The 21,484-nt window shown below is 40.4% G+C and overlaps 1 protein-coding gene across 1 annotated transcript in view; it reads left to right on the forward strand.

The window, feature by feature from the left end:
• Positions 1-19,909, forward strand: part of LOC136875665 (uncharacterized) — a 31,286-nt gene extending 11,377 nt beyond the window's left edge. The window contains exon 2 of the mRNA XM_067149213.2: positions 19,128-19,909. Within this exon, the coding sequence (XP_067005314.2) occupies positions 19,128-19,798 (671 nt within the window). The 3' untranslated portion in view covers positions 19,799-19,909. The remainder of the gene's footprint in view (positions 1-19,127) is intronic.
• The last annotated feature ends 1,575 nt before the right edge of the window (positions 19,910-21,484 follow it).

Genomic DNA, 21,484 nt, shown 5'->3' on the forward strand with positions numbered 1-21,484 from the left:
GTTTTATTGTGCCTATAAATGCCTATTTCAGGAGTTTGTGCCTATTTGGAGTATAATTGCCTATTTGATGCCTTTTGACTGTATTTTTTAAAAGCCGATTTTCTTCCAGTGCATTATATCGTAGCTAGTGCGTTCGACAGAATTATCTTCTCTTTCCTCAATATCCGTTTACCCCACGAACAAAAATGGGAATTCTCAGAAGTCACTAGAAATAGTTATAGGGAAGTTTCCTACAGGAGAAACAAGGAACAATTTGAACTCGAAGCCTTCAAGCCCTCCAACCTCCTAAGACATATGCGAGAACCAGTCAACGTCGAACTATGTTGCACAACCCATATGTCCTGCTCCTCCTTTTCGATGCGAACTGCTGTACGCGTGTTGTGGTTTATTGTGAAGTGGAAGAAGAAGTGTTTTTTGCGGCATTGCCGAGAGAAAAATCGTTGAAGTGCTTCTGGCTGAAGCAGTGGATCACAGGGGATCCCAATTTCACTACGGATGGAAGGGTAGTCTATCAAATTTGCTGTAAGGAGGTAAGTTCGTTTGTTCCCTTTATCTTTTTTGTGATTGCGAACTATGGTCGCATTTGATTGTCATAGGACTATTAATTTATGTATTGTGACAAGTTGTTTTGTTGCAATGCTGTATTAGTCGTGAACTTTCAATCATTTATATTGCTAAATGTAAATAATCATTAAATTACTGAACGCGGAGTTAGAACGTCGGTGGTCTCTTGTCACAGAATGGATGAAAATTAAATCGGTATTTTGAACTGTGATTCATTTCCTATGAAAATAGAGATTTATAACTGAAATGCAATTTTTAAACTCCCTTTAAAAACTCGTGAATTCTATTACACTTCCGCTAAGCCTTCGCGAAACACAGGTTGCAGATCCAATGAAGCCTGGCTAGGACTATGCCACAGCGTGTTTTACAAGGTTGCCAAGACTCCCTTTACAAAACTAGGCCAGCGAAAAGACCGTTGGTCTGGATTGATGAGGTTCGGTTAGTAACCGTTGTGCTTAGTGGGGGGAGCAAAGATAATCTGAAGGGCGTATGCTCCCAGGTTAACAAGCCTCTAGCATCCCCTCTAGAGTCTTACTAAATTGTGACAAAAATAAGGTTTTATTTTTTTGCTAGTGGCTTTACGTCGCACCGACACAGATAGGTCTTATGGCGACGATGGGATAGGAAAGGCCCAGGAGTTGGGAGGAAGCGGCCTTAATTAAAGTACAGCCCCAGCATTTGCCTGGTGTGAAAATGGTAAACCACGGAAAATCATCTTCAGGGCTGCCGACAGTGGGATTCGAACCCATTATCTCCCGGATGCAAGCTCTAACCGCTCGGCCAACTCGCGCGTTCCGGTAAAATAAGGTTATGGTCGTATGTCACGACAATTTCAAATTACGTGGTTTTTAATTTTCAACGAGGTGTGTCGGCCTTGTGGGCACACATTATGCAGGATCTATTGCAGGCAACAGAAAATAGTTTTCATGACAGCTGACCCGGCTGACCAAAGTCGGCGAATAGACACAAATACAATGTTCACAAATCTTAGATTTATAGTGCATCCGTTTTCATTCTTCTATATGAGTAAGAATACTGCTAAGGCCAGCTTGGTGGGTCCTTGGCAAGCATAAAGAACGGATCTCTCCTCTACGCTACTCCGGTATCGTTTCACGTCTTTTTTATTATATTTTTCAGCCGGTGAACTCGACACGATACTGCCAAATTATAACTGAAAATCCTTGAGGACATATTTCCATGTAAATTACTAATTCCCTTGTTCCTACTTTAAAGTTTTGTACTTCTAGAAACATCATCTCTAATAGTCTTTTTTTTTTAATGAAACAAATGCATGACATGTATACTAAGCATTATTGCCAATTAGCCCAACTGTAGAAATTTAAGATATAGGGACTATGTAATTTATGTCAATTTCATTATTTTTCAGATCAACTGGGAGAAAAAACCACATAGATCAACTTAGAAATACTGCGATGCATCTGACACGAGTACAGAAATCTTTATCAACGCAGCCTTTCTACCGGTCCACTTTGGGCAGCGACCAACAACCATTTTCTTCAGACCTATGCACTGCAATGTTAGGAGCTAAATATGCCCCTGCATAAACCGGAGCATCTTCAAATTTTAACAGGCTGCCGGGAGCAATCATCAAGTTGGAGAAGAGCGGCTTGCCCCTGGTGGAGTCACTTAGGATTGTGGAAGAAGTCAGGGGAAGTTTTGACCGAACCTCTGGAAAGGCAGCCGCTGTCAGCGAAATAAACCAGTTGAAGTGACTTCATTGAAGTTTTGTCTAATCACTTCATGTGATGTTGAGAGATCTTTCTCTCAGAACAAAAACATTATGCTTGAGAGGAGAACAAGATTGTTACCGGAAAACATTGAAACGTTGCTTGTAAATTCCTTTTATATTAATTGAGTGTGTTATTAAATCAGAAGTAATTTTGTCATGCCTATTTTGTTGCCTATTTTACTCGTTAGTGCCTATTATATGCCTATTTTGGCTCATTTAAGAGCCTATATGCCTGCCTATTTCAACTGTTTTTAGTGCCTATAATTTTCGTCTCTACTAAGTGTACCAAATTTGGTTGATATTGCTCCAGCGGTTTAGGAAGAGAAGTGTCTTTTACATACTGTACATACGTTTATATATATAGACTATCTGTAGTACCCGGGGTTGCCGGGCAGTTGTTTGAATGTTTACCTTTAATATTTTGTATGGGGAACGTGGGGCAGAAGGGAACCTTAAAGCTTTAACACAGTGTGATGGTTGAGCGATGTAATTAAACAAGACAAAGTTATTGCTCTTATTTCACAACATATACTACAACAGAAAACAAGTAAAAAATAGCAGATATAATAAACGTAACTAGTAAAAATTAGCATAAAATAATATATTCCGAATGGACCATTCTGCCCCAAACATCGGGGTTGAATGGAACCATGGATGGAAATGTCAAATTTCTGGTAGTTTTCTCTACTAAATGTCAATCTGCAGTATCGTTATTGTCCATTATTCTAATGTTCTTTACAGATATAATAAATCTGACTCAACAATGAATTAAATCACCGGCAAAATTCACAAACGAATCTATACTCATCATCCTCATCGTCATCTGTGTCTACTCCTGCACATCAATTGTGAACCTAAGTATGACTGTTATCAAAGGCAAATCATCCCTCACTAGACTGGGAGTAGAAAAGACCATAGTACAGACACTCTGCATCATTATTGTCCTTACTAGAGCCAGATGATTCATCTCGCTTGTTTTTATTTGTAGCTTTCTCCTTGCTCTTTGATTTCTCAGTACACTTCCTTTTATTAGGGATCAGGTTCATGTTCAGTTTCTTCTTCGCTTTTTGTGCCTGCTTCTCAGTCTTTCTTTTTGAAACCTTAATTGATTGGAACCGAAAGAACACATGAAAGAACACAAAAGAATGCTGTTGACAGACTTTCAGGAGTGATGATATTTGGTATGTCCCATGAACACTGAGGCCGCAAATCATCTGGTGAGATATCTGTTGAACAAATTTCTTCTTTCACAGATGGTTCTGGATGCTTAGGAGGTTGTATGTGTACACCAGTTTGCACTGATGTGCCCGCTTGAAGTTGAGTAGGGTTAGGCTTATCAGTCGGGAATGATAGCATAAAGAAAGGCAACATCTGTGAAGACGCTCATATCAAATACCAGTTGACCTGAATCATTTCAAAGCGGTTTCCATTGTTGCGGCTTCACAGTAGAACAACCCCATTTCCTCTTGCATAGTCAATAACCTGTAGATTTCTAGTATGAGTAGAATGAACGTTCTCTTTGCTAGCTTTTGAAAATACCACAAATTCCTTAAACCATTTTGTTAAGATCTCAGTGGTGATCCAGCCTGTTTCATAGCTTTCTGCCCACTCACCAGAGGGTGGGGGGAGTGAGGTATAAAATAATCGAAAATAGTGTCGATTCCATAGTTTCTGGGTCGCTGAGATGAATAGTAACATTCCGGATTTTTTAAAGTCCAAGTTCAGCCCCCTTTGGCATAGGGGATAAGAAAGGGTGAAAAAATCAATTGTCCAAAATGACCGAGATAATGGACGTTACAAGTATGACTTACTACCTGGAAAAATTACTGTGGGAGTAAGACGCTCCTAGAACCAATAGGGGAGGGGTGAATTATAATCCATATTAATAAATGGAAGTCAGTTTGGAGCGATCTATATATACTGTACTGTATATATTTATAAATTAAGGTATGTAAAAGAAAACAGGCGTGAATTAATGAGACACTTCCAGGCATCTTAGAAACTTAAAAACCGGGCGAGTTGGCCGTGCAGTTAGGAGCGCGCAGCTGTGAGCTTGCATCCGGGAGATAGTGAGTTTGAATCCCAATGTCGGCATAGCTGAAGATGGTTTTCCGTGGTTTCCCATTTTCACACCAGGCAAATGCTGGGGCTGTACCTTAATTAATGCCAGGCCGCTTCCTTCCCATTCCTAGGCCTTTCCTATCCCATCGTCGCCATAAGACCTATCTGTGTCGGTGCGACGTAAAGCAAAATAACAAAGAAACTTAAAACATGGTACCAGACAAGCTGATGTTTTCAGGATCCCTAGAAAAATTGAAAATTCTCAAAATTCTCTGAGGGGGACATGCTGGGAGTTTCAAATTTACCTAAGAACGCAGTCGGATATATTTATACAAAAGGATAACCTATAGGTTTTATGGGCTTAAAAGTTTCCTGAAAGTCATAATTTTTAACCCCCTCCCCCATATCAAGATGGCGGCTCAATCTGCCAGACGAGCTAGAAAGTTGAAATTTGGCAGAATTGCTTTTAGTCTGTAACCAACGGAAAAATTACGAGATATTAAACATTTTTACTTTTTACTCCCGAAAAATATCGAAATATGGAGGCAAATTTAATGACGGTGCAGACCTTCCTTTCGAGGTTTCTGGATTGTACAAAAACTTTGCACTTTTACACGTATAATTGATGGTTTGAATCACTTATAGAAAAGATAGGATCATCATATTCTACACGAATATTGGCTCACCCAGCAGCCATATACGAGCCAAATACTATGTTTGAAGCAGTCACATAAGTAGCTGAAAACGAATTCACTGTGTGAAAACCTTACACAAATTTCACCCTATTCATTTCTAAAACAATCTCATATTTAAATAGATCAGATACGAGAAAATATCATAGGACCAGCCATTTAGATCGCTAAATGAGGCCAGAGGCGTCTTATCATACAATCCGTTTTTCGATATGATGCACCGTTTAGCAGCAGTTATTCTGTAAATGAAGGTGAACATGCATATACTTCCGTATGTCGATCTATATTTATTCACTGAAGTCGATTTGCAGCGATCTAGAAAGGGTGTGTCTGCTATTGTAATTAATACTTTACAAATCGATAGTGACTGTTTGCAGGAGGGCATCTGCTATTGTAATCAGTACTCCCCACATCGACTTTGAATGGCGGTAGGAATGGGGTCCTCCTCCAACTCCTGTGTACCACTGTAATGAATAATTCCCTTCTCCATTTGACTAGCAGAAGGCAAGGGAGCGTGCAATTTTTTTTTCAAAACTCCTTTAACCGATTCTGTTTGTCAGTAGGTAAGGGTGCCCGCCCTCCCACCCATTATAAACAAATTTACCCATTTCAGACGTGACTGATGTTACGCATAATGGCCTGCTATTATAATAGAAACTCACCAACTCGGTTTGACTGGCATTAGGAAAATGGGTCTGTCATTATAATGATAACAACACAACTCAATTTTGACTGGCGGTAGGGAAGGTGCCTGCCATTATAATAAAATTCCTCAACTGTAATCTGTCTGAAAGTAGGAAATGGGGCCTGCCATTGTAACGAAAACTTCCCAAATCGATTGTAGCCGCGCACTAGGAATGGGGGCCGGCGTTAAATGAATATTCCCAACTCCTTTGTGAATTGCAGTAGACAAGTGGTCCTGCCGTTATCATCACAATTCCGCAAGTCGCACTGTACATTGTAAACAACGTCTATGGACCTCCCTATGCTGTTTCTCGGATAACGCCAAGAGACATGCAATTTAAAAAATCTTATTCACTTCATCTACAGTAATTTACTTCGATATCCATATACAATGTAGAATGCCGTAGCGAAGCACGGGTACATTGCCAGTTAGTAATATAGTTTACTTCTACTTGCCGTAGTTGAAGATTGGTGTTAGTAGCAGTAGACTGGTTCCAGTGCCTTATTTTTGTCGTATTTATTTCCGACTAGCTGATGTACCCGTGCTTCGCTACGGAATTCTAAATTTTTAACAGAATTCTAGGTTAGGTAGTGTAAACGTGGTGAGCAAGATTGTATTAGGTTGCATAGCTCTTAACGTTGCCTAGAAGCACGACGGGCAAGTCACCATCGTCTTTTCTCATATGAAGACTGGGTTAGAGAATATTCATTGTAATGGTAGGCCAGCTTGCCTACCGTCAGTCACAATCAGGTTGGGGAGTTTTCATTATAATAGCAGACACTCTCCGCCTGCCTTTATAGATTCTCAGAAAGACTCTCTTAGTGGTTTTCCCAACTGAAATGAACATGGGTCATTACAATGACGTCAGTAAGAATGGTGCGATTAAAAGCAATGCCTTCATATGAAATACTCGATCAAATGAAAAACCACACATTTTCTCACTTTTAACGAACAGTACTATGCTGCCGAACTAACAGTCCAAAGCTACAGAGCTGGAATGACCAAGACGCAGACATCCGTGATCCGTGAACAATCTTCGTCCTTTTTCGGCGGGGGGGAGTCAAATAGTGGATAGTCCCAGGGCAAAAGCTATGCCCGTTTACTTATCTGTTTCCTGGAAGTACCCGATGAGTCGGAAAATCTCAATTCACTACACTGGCGGGGGAAAGAACTGTCTGACGTGGAGGCAATTTTTCCTCCAAGCCAGAGAAGAAACCACATCTTCGCTGCTAATTTGGAAGATAATTAATGTACATTTAATGAAAGTGAAGAGGAAGAAGCTTTTCCTAAGAAACGGCTCTTTTCTGTGTTGAATTTTGAGTTATTTAGTGAATTGTGGTACTATAATTTGGAATAGGGCTAAATTGTAATTCCAGACCAGTTCATACTACTACTCCCACTACTACTAACTGAGCCTCTGACTTAAGTGCGCACACTGCTCATTCAAAACAGCGCGTCAGAGTAGGTATCGAATAGCTGGCATACTATGATGAACCAGTGTGTTACGTACCAGCAGTATCAGAAAATGTATGAACCAGAGGATTGGCATGCTAAAGAAGAAAGTTATCTAACTCCTCAGCTATTTCCCGCCAATATTCAGTTAGGCTGTTATACTCGGTACGCAGCAGTAATCCGATCTATCGGAGTTGAGCGGCAGCATAAGAGACAAAGAACATCACAACAAACAACGTTCAAACTGTCAGTGTATTGTTATTGTTGATCTATGTTACGCGCTTTCGATAGTGTAGGCCTTCACATTATTAATTGTCTTCCGGTTCTGAAATACCACTCTTATCATAGTCGGTACGGTAAAACTGAATAAAACATAAATGATCGGAAATTATATTCTCTGTAACTTTTGTTATGTAGTACTTTTCCATAGGACCAAGAACATAGGTATTTAAAAATTAAATTTTAGGTGCCTACCCCTAAACTACCATTTCACACCGGGTAAATAACATTGTCTATAGCTTAAACTGTAGTTTCTTATTCCCGACTCTATATACCGATTTTCATTGAATTCTGTTTACCCATTTTGTCGGGACTCGGCGTTGGTATGGACTTAGCAACAAAAATCCAAATTCATGAATATCGGTGTTATCATAGCCGGTACGGTAAAAATGCATAAGATGTAAATGATCAGAAATTTAATTCTATATAACTTTAGTGATGTAGTATTTATCAATATGACCATTAATAATATAAATATTTGAGAATTGAATTTTAGGCCTTCCCCTAAACTACCATTTCACTCAGCGTAAATAAAATAATTTATAGCCTAGATTGTAGCGGTTCACCCCCCGACTCTATATACCTATTTTTATTAAATTCTCTTCAGCCGTTTTCTCGTGATGCGTGTACATACATACAGACAGACAGACAGACAGACAGACAGACAGACAGACAGACAGACAGACAGACAGACAGACAGACAGACAGACAGACAGACAGACAGACAGACAGAAATTACGGAAAAGTAAATACTGCATTTTCTTGTTACTGTGGACATGATCGATACAGAAATACCATTCTTTTCAAATTCTGAGCAATGTACAGACACAACTCTTATTTTATATATATAGATTACATTATTGCTATATTGCTATTATCGTATTGATCGCTGTAAATTGTAATTTCCTTTCCCATTGTTGTCATAATCATCTCCAATATAACTGAGAACAACGCAAGTTGGGCCCTACATAGAAAATATAAATTGAAAGTGGAGAAACTGGATGCAACTGCGCTTAGACAAACGAACAGGCTCCCCTCTTCCTTCCAAACATTCCTCAAAACCTTTCACTTTCTCCATCCTCCCCCAATGCCCCTGAAACCAGTAAGTTGTGCAGGCAACACACACCTATTGACAACTGAGGTTTCTTGCCATTCCCCGTCGACAAGGGACATCATTAACCACCAGCTATCTCCGTACAGTCATGCTTTAAAAATTTGCCATGTATATGCTCAAAGCCTCCTTGCTGAGGCGCGAATGGACGAAATTAACACCCTATTTATGCCTCCCAGTTTCCACGCAATATTAATTTCCGAATCTTGGTTAAAACCACGCCACGCAATAGAAATACTGCAGCTGGTGTGTTATACATTGCTTAGATCCGACAGATTAAATAAGCCCTCCATGGGTACCGCCGCTTATGTTATGGGTTATGACCAGTCTACGTGATGTCCTCAACATCCCTGCAACTCACACACCACACATAACACTATCCTCCACCACAATAACACGCAGTTACCTACACATGGCAGATGCCGCCCACCCTCATCGGAGGGTCTGCCTTACAAGGGCTGCACTCGGCTAGAAATAGCCACACGAAATTATTAACCAGTCTACGTCCTAAAATAATTTGCGGGCCGATGACCTCGATGTTAGGCCCCTTTAAACAACAAGCAAGCATCAAAATAATCTGCAGGTCTCCAGGTCCGTACCAGCGAAAACCTGAGTTCATGTTCCTGAAAATAACTGTGAGTGAAGTAAAATGTATTCTGGGTGTAGTATGATAAGCCACCGAATGCGGGTTTTGAATGCGATCTAGAGACTCAGATACAAGATTTAGTAACTGATTACTCAAATATAATTATAATGGACGGCTTCAACATAAACCTTCTTGAACATAACTCTCCTCAGACAACCCAACTTTTAACTTCTTTTAAAGCTTGCTACTTAACGTTTCTCCCTCTAATGCTACACATCACACACTTCAATTGATCTCATTGCCACTAACCAACCTGAATTAGTTCTTCACCACGGTCAAATTAGTGTCCTAGGTACATCGCGGTATTTATGGCCTATTCTATTAAAAGTTGCAAGTTCAAACCGAAATAAGTTCATATCGAGATCTACGAAGAATTGATAAGAATAAACTTTTACAAGACGCAGTTGCAGTGCCATATTTAAACTTAAAGACATAAATGACAAAGTGACTCTTTTCAATCAATATATGACTGAATTGTACGATAGATATCCCCCTGAAAAGAAGACTCGAGTTTCGTGGAAGCCACCTCCCTGGCTCTCAGACGAGATTAGAGCACTAATGGTTGAACGCGATGATGCTTATAGATGAGTTTGAAAACATTGCTCTCTTGACAATCTACTTAACAATAAGAGACTGAGAAACGGTACGACTCAACAGATTAGAAACGCGATACTACGACACGCTCACAGGTTAATTCAACCAAATGTTTCAACAGCTGCCTTGTTGAAATCCATAAAATACTTTGGCATTACCAAAGGACGAGACGATGACAACATAAATATACCCTTGGAAAAACTGAAGGATTATTTTTCATCTAACTGCACTTTAAATGCAGTCCTAAAACAGGAAGTTCTAGACGGTAATTATGCAAGGACGCGAACAGATAGAGAAAACCTCTACTTCTGTCCAGCAACCCACTCACAAGTAAGGTTTACTATAAATCAGATGACATCAACGGCGAAAGGGAATGACAGTATAGGAATAGAGATGATAAAAATCATTCTGGATGTGATATTACCCGCACTAATTAACACATTCAACTCTTCCCTTGTAGACAGCACATTTCCCGAAACATGGAACGTCCTCTAAAAAACATAGCTTCTCCTTCTGAACCATCTGACTACAAAGCCATCTGCATACTTTCTGCTTTATCCAAAGCGCTAGAGTTCATCGCTCATAGACAAACAACAGATTACATGACGACTTACAACTTACTTGAACCACTACAATCTGGTTTTCGTCAAGCACACAGTACTATAACGGCACTACTGAACGTCACAGAAGATATTCGAGAAGCAATGGACAACAAAGAAGTGACAGTATTAATACTTCTAGACTTCAAACACATCAACTTGGCGGTCCATGCAGTGTGGTGTGCCACAAGGGTCGGTGTTAGGACCCCTTCTTGTTTCTATTTACATTAATGACGTCTCCAAAAACCTAACGCACTGCAAATACCATATTTACGCTGATGATGTACAAATGTACCTCCATACATCTCCAGATCTAATATTTTCGGCCATAGACAAAATCAATCAGGATCTAACATCATTTTCTTCTTGGTGTTTGAGATATGGCCTTACGTTAAACTCAGCCAAAACACAAGCCATCATTCTTGGATATCCGAAACTACTGCGAAGGTCAATCGACCAGAGATTCCATCTATGAGTTTATGTAATACTAACATACCATTCATGTCATCCGTAAAAGTTCTAGGCGTTACTTTCGATGATGGCATGTCATGGAAAACGCAAATTACGAACATCACCCAGAAAACATTCTCTGCATTGCACATGCTGCGCGGGTATAAATACCTATTTCCTGAAAAACTAAAAAAATGCTGATAGAAGCTCTGGTTTTTCCTCATTTCGACTATTGTGACGCAATTTATAGAGACGCTGGGTGCAAGTTATTGAGCAGATTACAACGTGGTCAAAATGCACGTGTGAGATACGTCTGTAACCTTTGGTAATATGACCATGTAACTCCTTCATATAACCATCTATCTTGGCCCCGGCTGAAATCCGTGGCACTGTCCCATCTGCATAAAATCCTTCATTCTTCACAGCCAGTTTACCTTACTTCATATTTCAAATACCTCTTTTCTTATCGCAGTCTTAACACCAGATCTACTAATAATTCCATCTTTGCTTTACCTACCCATAGAACTGCCATCTACGATAAATTATTCACAGTATTTGCCTGCCGTGAATGGAATCTCCTTCCCGAAAGTATCAGAAGGTTAAGCGCTATTCGCACTTTCAAGGATGCACTTTGGAGACATTTTATGCACCAGTAAGGATCATCTGTAAACCTGATGCCACTACTCACAACCATTCTGTAGTCATGGATGTCCTGGTAGAAGATTAGTCTAAAATTCTTACCCGATTTGTTTTCCAAATGTTATTAAATTTTATGTACTACCTCTTTTTTTTACATGTAGGATATTAGTTTTAAGAATTTGTCCTTTTAATATATCTCATTTATTTTATCTTAATTTAATCTCATCACTCACCATTCTTATATTATTATTAATTTAATTTGTATTAAATCTAATTATTGTAAAGTAGGCTAATAAAATGTAATATATGTATATTTCAGTGCCTGGTTAGATGGAAGAGAAGGCCGGAAGGCCTTGATCTTGCCAAGTAAAATAAAACATTACTAAGTAAATAATAAGTGTAGCAAGTTTCGTTGAAATTGCTGCAGTGGTTTAGGAGATGTGCCATTTACACACATGCATCCATTTTATATATAGTATGATAAGATGGATATACACTGAAGAAAATGGAAATTGCAACGTCCAGAAGGAGTGGTGCTACATTGCCGCAATTGAATATGCAGGGCGAGTGTTCGGTTGTGATTCGATTATTACACTTTCAGGTCCCTCTGACCGCAAGTTTGGACAACAATCAATACAGGATGTGCCCACCACGAGCTGCAATACATTGATGAATTCGTCGAGGCATGGAGTCAATAAGGCACTGGATCGCTTCCTGAGGAATTGTGGTCCATGCTTGCTGCACTGCACGGGTCAGTTGTTCCAGAGTTGTGGGTGGCTGAGCACGGTTGGCCAGTTGTCGACCCATCATGTCCCACACATGCTCAATAGGGCTGAGGTCCGGGGATCTGGCGGGTCATTCTAAGGTTGTGATGTCGTGGAGAGCTTCTCTGGAGATGCGTGCAGTGTGAACCCGGGCATTGTCCTGCTGAAACATCCCATTAGCAATGTTCGCCATCATAGGGACAACCACTGCATCGAGTACCCTATCCACGTACTGTCGAGCAGTCATAGTGCCCTCAACAAGCACTGATTGTGATTTCACATTAAAGCCAATAGCTCCCCAGACCATAATGCTTGGTGTTGGCCCTGTGTGCCTATCGAGAATAAGATCTGGGCGGCCCCTCTCCCCGGTACGTCGGCGCACACGATTCCGGCAATCACTGCGGGCAAGACAGAAGCGCGATTCATCACTAAAGACGACCCTTTGTCATTTGTAGACCCACGTCGTTCTTTCTCGACACCAGGCCAGCCTTACATGTCGCTGTTGTGGGGTCAATGGAACACCTTCTGCAGGGACACGGGCTCGTAAGCCAGCTGCACGCAGGCGATTACCAACTGTTTGTTGTGTAACGTGGGGTGCCACAGCTGCTCGAATTTGCGCTGCTGTTGCATGGGGTTCCATCTGGGCCATCCGAATGATGCTGCGATCCTCTCTCACTGTTGTCTGTCGCGCTGGGCCTGTGCCGGGTCTACAAGTGTGGGTACCTTCATTTGACCACTGCTGCCATACACGTTGTACCGTAGATGCCTGTCGGCCAATACGTGCAGCGACAGTCCTTAGCGATAATCCAGTCTCACACAGCCCAATTATCCGAGCCCTCTCAAACGGCGACAGTTGTTGATAGCGTGCTCTTCTCTGTCGTCGAGGCATGTTTGACGGGGAACACTTCACTGCACAGACTGCAAGTCAACTACGCTACACCAGAGTCCGTATACTGGAGTTGATACCTCCGCGACCAATCACGTGGGGAGGCCTGTAGCAACAATCCAATGGGTCTGAAACTTTGATCGTTTACATACCTACATGGCATCGTTCCATATCTTGAAAATCAACGCAAACGACCGATGCCTTCATGGTGTTGCAATTTCCATTTTCTTAAGTGTAAATATAGATAGATAGATAGATAGATAGATAGATAGATAGATAGATAGATAGATAGATAGATAGATAGATAGATAGGCATGGGCACGTTTGTAAGTGCAGACCTTCATTTCGAGATTTACTGCTCCTGCACGGTACATTATATCGACAAACGGATTACGCCATCAGACGCCCCTTTTATCGTTCTGCATGGTTGGTCCTATAACATTTTCTCGTATCTCCCATATCACTTTGAAAAGGGTGAAATTTGGGTTTATTTTTTTATCACTTTACATTATTTTTCGCATACTTATGTGGAAGCTAATCGAGAAATACAGCCATATCTAACGTATAGGGGAGAGAGAGCTACGACAAAAAGTCATAGGACCGAAGTTGTAAATCACACCAAACTGAACGCAGTTTGTGCCATCCGTTTTGTGATACGACTTATAGTTTAGCCACCAAATACCTCGAAAGGAAAGCCGGCACCGTCATTAAAATTGCCTCCATATTTCCATATTTTTCGGGGGTAGAAAATGAAAAATTTTAAAATCTCGTAATTTTTCCGTCGGTTACAGGCTAAAAGCTAGAATTTTGCCAATTTTCAATTTTCTAGCTCGTCTGGCAGATTGTGCCGCCATCTTGATATGGGGGAGGGGGTTAAAAATGCACTAGGGAAACCTTTCTGGACAGTAATAAAGAATCTTAGGAAGGGAGGTAAAAAGGAAATGAACAGTGTTTTGAGTAATTCAGGTGAACTCATAATAGATCCCAGGGAATCACTGGAGAGGTGGAGGGAATATTTTGAACATCATCTCAATGTAAAAGGAAATCATCATGGTGGTGTTGCAAACAGCCAAGCTCATGGAGAGGAGGAAAATGATGTTGGTGAAATTATGCTTGAGGAAGTGGAAAGGATAGTAAATAAACTCCATTGTCATAAGGCAGCAGGAATAGATGAAATTAGACCTGAAATGGTGAAGTATAGTGGGAAGGCAGGGATGAAATGACTTCATAGATTAATAAAATTAGCGTGGAGTGTTGGTAAGGTACCTTCAGATTGGACAAAAGCAGTAATTGCACCTATTTATAAGCAAGGGAACAGGAAGGATTGCAACAACTATCGAGGTATCTCATTAATTAGTATACCAGGCAAAGTATTCACTGGCATCTTGGAAGGGAGGGTGCGATCAGTCGTTGAGAGGAAGTTGGATGAAAACCAGTGTGGTTTCAGACCACAGAGAGGCTGTCAGGATCAGATTTTCAGTATGCGCCAGGTAATTGAAAAATGCTACGAGAGGAATAGGCAGTTGTGTTTATGTTTCGTAGATCTAGAGAAAGCATATGACAGGGTACCGAGGGAAAAGATGTTCGCTACACTGGGGGACTATGGAATTAAAGGTAGATTATTAAAATCAATCAAAGGCATTTATGTTGACAATTGGGCTTCAGTGAGAATTGATGGTAGAATGAGTTCTTGGTTCAGGGTACTTACAGGAGTTAGACAAGGCTGTAATCATTCACCTTTGCTGTTTGTAGTTTACATGGATCATATGCTGAAAGGTATAAAATGGCTGGGAAGGATTCAGTTAGGTGGAAATGTAGTAAGCAGTTTGGCCTATGCTGACGACTTGGTCTTAATGGCAGACTGTGCCGAAAGCCTGCAGTCTAACATCTTGGAACTTGAAAATAGGTGCAATGAGTATGGTATGAAAATTAGCCTCTCGAAGACTAAATTGATGTCAGTAGGTAAGAAATTCAACAGAATTGAATGTCAGATTGGTGATACAAAGCTAGAACAGGTCGATAATTTCAAGTATTTAGGTTGTCTGTTCTCCCAGGATGGTAATATAGTAAGAGAGGTTGAATCAAGGTGTAGTAAAGCTAATGCAGTGAGCTCGCAGTTGCGATCAGCAGTATTCTGTAAGAAGGAAGTCAGCTCCCAGACGAAACTATCTTTACATCGTTCTGTTTTCAGACCAACTTTGCTTTGCGGGAGCGAAAGTTGGGTGGACTCAGGATATCTTATTCATAAGTTAGAAGTAACAGACATGAAAGTAGCAAGAATGATTGCTGGTACAAACAGGTGGGAACAATGGCAGGATGGTACTCGGAATGAGGAGATAAAAGCTAATTTAGGAATGAACTCGATGGATGAAGCTGTACGCATAAACCGGCTTCGGTGGTGGGGTCATGTGAGGCGAATGGAGGAGGATAGGTTACCTAGGAGAATAATGGACTCTGTTATAGAGGGTAAGAAAAGTAGAGGGAGACCAAGACGACGATGGTTAGACTCGGTTTCTAACGGTTTAAAGATAAGAGGTATAGAACTAAATGAGGCCACAGCACTAGTTGCAAATCGAGGATTGTGGCGACGTTTAGTATGTATGTATGTACGTACGTATGTATGTATGTATGTATGTATGTATGTATGTATGTATGTATGTATGTATGTATGTATGTATGTATGTATGTATGTATGTATGTATGTATGTATGTATGTATGTATGTATGTATGTATGTATGTATGTATGTATGTATGTATGTATGTATGTATGTATGTATGTATGTATGTATGTATATAAAAATGGATGTATGTAAATGACACGTCTCCTCGTAAACCACAGGAGTAATTTCAATCAAATTTTGAACACTTATTATTGGCTATGTAGAGACGAGCACTGTGGGGGTAAGCCACCTCTAGCCCCCTTAGGGTTGGGGGCTAGGGGGTCAGATAAAAAATTAGCGAAAATAGTGTCGAATCCATAGTTTTCGGGGTCGTTCAGGTGGATAGTAACATTTCGAATTTTTCAAAATCCAAGTTCATCCCCCTTTGTGGTGGCGAAGGTGGAGTGAGATATAAAAATAATCGAAAATAATGTCGAATCCATAGTTTCCGGGGTCGCTGAGATGAATAGCAACACCTCTTTGGCATCGTGGGTGATTAAAGGTATAAAAGAATATCTCCAAAATGACCGAGATAATGAGCGTTCCAGCATAGCTCTCTATCAATTTTGATACAAGTATGACACTATCTGGAAAAAAAACTATGGGGATAAGAAACCCGTAGCCCCCTGGGGTAGGGGTGAAATGTAAAAATAATCGAAAACGACGGATATTTGAGTCGAATGCATAGTTTTCGGGGTCGCTGAGATGAATTGTGACATTCTGGATGCCGTTTAAGACAAAGTTCAGTCCCAATCGGCAGAGGGAGTGAGAACGAGTGAAGAAAAGAAAATGTCTAAAGTGACCGAGTTTACGGACGTATGTGTATATCTTCTAGCATACCTCTCAAGCAAACATGGTACATATATGAATTACCTGGAAGAAATTACTAGAGGGGTACTAGCGGCGGAGTTGAATTATTAAAAGAAGTACGGAAAGAGGGGTGAAATATTAAAATATTAAACAACGACAAATATTAATGTGCAGTCCATAGTTTTCGGGGTCCCTGAGGTGAATAATGACATTACGGATGTCTTTGGATTCCGTGTTCGGCCAGCATTGACATGAGACTGAGAAGGGGGGAGAAGGAAAATATCCAAACTTATGGAAATTACGCATGTATGTATGATTCTTCCAGCATAGCTTCCATACCGTGTTGGTACACATATGACTTACTACCTGAAATAAATACTGTTGGAGGAAAACACCCCTAGCACTCCTAGGGAATGGGGGGGGGGTAAAATATAAAAATAAACGAAAACGACTGTTATTAATGTCGAATCCATTTTTACGAGGTCGCAGAGTTGAACTGTGACACTCTGGATGCTGGTTAAGTCCTACTTCAGCCGCAGTCAGATTGGAGGTTGAGAAGGGGTGAAAATGAATGTAAAAATGACCGAGATTATGGATGTATGTGAGTATGTTCCAGAATAGCTCTCAACGAAACTTGGTACACATATGACCATCAGGAGGAAAGGAATATTAATGTTGTCCGACTCCTTGGCTGAATGGTTAGCCTAACGGCCTTCGGTTCAGTGGGTCATGGGTTTGATCCCCGGCCGGGTAGGGGATTTTAATCGCTTGTGATTAATTATTCTGGCTTGGGGACTGGGGGTTTGTGTTTGTCCCAACACTTCTTCTTAATCAGGCAACATACTACGCTAGCAACCACGACAGGAACACGCAATAGTGGTTATGATTATATTCCTCCATATAGGATTGGTGTCAGGAAGGGCATCCGGTCGAAAAACAGGACCAAATCCACAAGTAAACGCAGTTCGCTCCCTCAAAACCACAGATGTGGGAAAAGTGGTAGAAGAACCTATATTAATGTGGAATCCATTGTTTATGTGTTGCTGAGATGAATTATTGTTACGCTCTGGATATCGTTAAAAGTCTATGTTCAGCCTCCATTGAGACGGGGGTCTGAGATGCGCTTAAAAGTAAATAGTCTAAAATAACCGAGCTGCTTTTTGGGTCGCAAGGATGATTGGTGGCAGTCGCAATGACAGTTGAAATCGTGTACATTATATCTATAGTGCGACGGGTAAATACATATAATTATCGCTTATTATATTTTTGACAGGGTCAAATACTTCCCAGTCAGTTCGAGCTTCCATAACGATAAACATTTTACTCGAAAGTTAAATAATCTAAAACTTCAAATCAAACACATTTCAATAACTCTAAAACTACATCATAAAATATCAATCAACATTTTAAAAAAGGAATTCTATAAAAATCACTTCACGCATAACTATCTGGTAACACAAATCTTGAAGGTAAACATTCAAAAAATAACCGGGCTAGTTTATATGTATAAGTACATTACAGTATATATAGTATAGATTGCTCCAAACCAACTTCCATTTATTAATGTAGATTATATTTCACCCCCTTCCCTAGGAATTCTAGGGGCGTCTTGCCCCCACAGTATTTTTCCCAGATAGTAGGTAATATTTGTACGCCCCGACCCCAAATGGGGCCGAACTTGTACCTTAAAAATATCCTGAGTGTCACTATTCATCTCAGTGACCCCAAAAAGTATGGATTCGACACTATTTTTGATTAACTTTATATATCACTCCCCCTTGCCCCCACCCAAAGGGGGCTGAACTTGGACTTCTAAATAATCTGGAGTGTCATTATTAATCTCAGCGACCCCGAAATCTATGGTTTCGACACTAGTTTCGATTTGTTTATATATCATTCCCCCCTCACTCCCCACCCCAAAAGGGGCTAAGTTGGACTTTAAAAAATCCGGAAGGTCACTATTTATCTTAGCGATCCCGAGAAGTATGGATTCCACATTATTTTCGACTATTTTTATATATCACTTCCCTCCTCGCTCCCCACCCCAAAGGGAGCTGAAGTTGGCCTTTAAAATTTCGGAGTGTTACTATTAATCTCAGCGACCCCGAAGTATATGGATTAGACACTATTTTTGATTATTTTTATATATCACTCCCCCTCGCCCCCACCCCAAAGGTGGCTGAACTTGGACTTTAAAAAATCCGGAGTGTCATTCTTCATCTCAGCGACCCGGAAATCTATGGATTCGTCACTATTTTCGATACTTTTTATATATCACTCCCCCCTCGTTCCCCACCCGAAAGGAGGCTGAAGTTGGACTTCAAAAGATCCAGAGTGTTACCCTTGATAAGCGGTTTGTAAACGACAGTGATGCGTGACTTGCCATAAATCTGCAATTATTTTAAATGTCAACCACTAAATAAATGCTGTCGTTTACAAACTACAGACGTTCGCGTGTAACATTACTTTTCTATCTTGTTTCAGGTGCAGACTGTAAAAAGCGATGGAAATACATACGGGATTCGTACAATCGATTTAAACGCAAAAGGAGATTGGGAACAGGATCAGCTGTACCAACAAAAAATTCTAAGTGGGAATTTTTCCAGAGACTGCAATTCTTAGATCTGGTTTCAACAGAGAGAAGTACTACCTCTAATATAGATCAAGGTGCACCAGTCCCAGTCCCAGCGCCAGTGCCATCACCTTCAGCTTCATCGACCAGCACACAGTTCGAGACTGAGAGTGAAATCATCGAAGAGTGTCCGAAAGAAACGTCGCAGTCTCCTAAACCACCGCTTCTACGACGGAAAATACGCTGTGACAAGAACATTCAGGATGCTAGTCTTGATTGTCTTGTGAAACGAGACGAAAGCCGGCAATTGACAATGCATCAGTTAAGCGCCATCACTACAGAAAGTGAGGACGATGTTGCTTCATTTGGGAACCACGTGAAGGCTGTATTAAGGAAACTGCAACCACGGTTGAGAATACAGGCTAAGAACGACATATTCAACATTTTAAGCAAATATGAATTAAAGCAGATGGATATGCAAGAAGAAGGATCACTGACTCGTGGAACGTTAAACCCAAGTACTACTGAGACATCATCTATTCCCCAAGACGTACTGACTCGATCCCCGAGCCACCCAACTTAACGATTCAGACACAGAATACTGTACCAAGTGAAGACAATTATTATACTACTTGTGACATAATTACTGATAATGTAATAATATAAAACTTACCGTAATGTGAGTAACTGTTTTCCTTTCCGAGTTATTCCCCCGTTCGTTTGTATGTTTTGTTCTATTAAACTCAGTACATAATCAAAATTGCTTACGATTCAGTCTGAAGCAACTCCTACACTTATCTTCTTGTTCTAATGATAAATGACTTTTTTATTTCTCTGTAAATACATGTTCGCGTTTACTTAAAATTAAAATTTCGTTAGGCCTATATGTTTGCGAATTAGAATATTTGGAGTGGTCTAAGGCACATTTATTTTTTCATATTTGGAAGTATAATACATAATTACTTTTTTACATATTTTAGAAAAACTCACGCATCTTTACATAACTGAACGTGTTATTTTAAATATGTTCCATATGTTATCAATACGTCGTATTTCAAAGCTGGATTCTTGAATGTCTATAGAATGTCGACAAGTTGTGTGGTCTGCACATTCTTTCATGTATTGCTAACCTCGGCTTTGGTCTTGTCAGCCAACTCCTGTGACAATATAATTAATCATACCTGACCACAGTACGTCTGGTAAAGGAAATTAGCAATAATTAGCGCCAGTTTGGTTAACCTGTTGTATTCAGTGCTTCACGAACCACCAAAAGTCGTATATGAGTTCTGAGTGCATCTTCAGTGTGGTTTATATATTTGTTCATTCGCTGTATTAAATGCTTAAAATGCCACCAGATCATAAGTCCTCATCTGTAAAATTATGTTTGAATATATAGTAAGTGATTTTAGAACGAAGGTCAATCAACAGATGGTAAAGACAGCAAAAAGTGCCTTGTAACCCACTGCTTCGTGAGTGGGAAATACTCATTCAAAGATTAAGATACAACCAGGGCAGTTATATACGTAATCATTTTTTACGGTCCTGGGTTGGTTTTTCCCTCGAACTCAGCAAGGGATCCCACCTCCACTGCCTCAAATGCCGAGTCCTGGAGCGCGAGACTTCGGGTCGGGTATATTACTGCGAACGAGGACAAGTACCTTGCTCAGGCGGCCTCATCTGCTATGCTGAACAGGGGCCTTGTGGTGGGATGGGGAGATTGGAAGGGATGGGCAAGGAAGAGAGAAGGAAACGGCCTTGACCTTAAGTTAGGTACTATCCCAGCATTTTCCAGGCGGAGAAGTGGGAAACCACGGAGAACCACTTCGAGAATGGCTGAGATGGGAATCGAACCCCCTCTACTCAGTTGACCTCCCGAGGCTGAGTGGACCCCGTTCCAGGCCTCGTACCACTTTTGAAATGTCATGGCAGAGCCGAGAATCGAACCCGGGCCTTCGGGGATGGCAGCTAATCATACTAACCACTACACCACGAAGGCAGATTATTATTATTATTATTATTATTATTATTATTATTATTATTATTATTATTATTATTATTATTATTATTATTATTATTATTATTATTATTATTATTATTATTATTATTATTGGTGTTTGTAGCCGAGTGACATAATCACTGGTAAATCACCAAGACAGTCATAGTTCATATTCCGGCCTATGCATATGGGATTTTTGAAATGGAATGTTGTGCCCCTGAGGTTCATATTCAACGTAAAACTTGTGGTCCAAGATCATCTACAATATATCAG

This window comes from Anabrus simplex, chromosome 6 (genome assembly GCF_040414725.1).
Source record: "Anabrus simplex isolate iqAnaSimp1 chromosome 6, ASM4041472v1, whole genome shotgun sequence".
Classification (NCBI taxonomy): domain Eukaryota; kingdom Metazoa; phylum Arthropoda; class Insecta; order Orthoptera; family Tettigoniidae; genus Anabrus; species Anabrus simplex.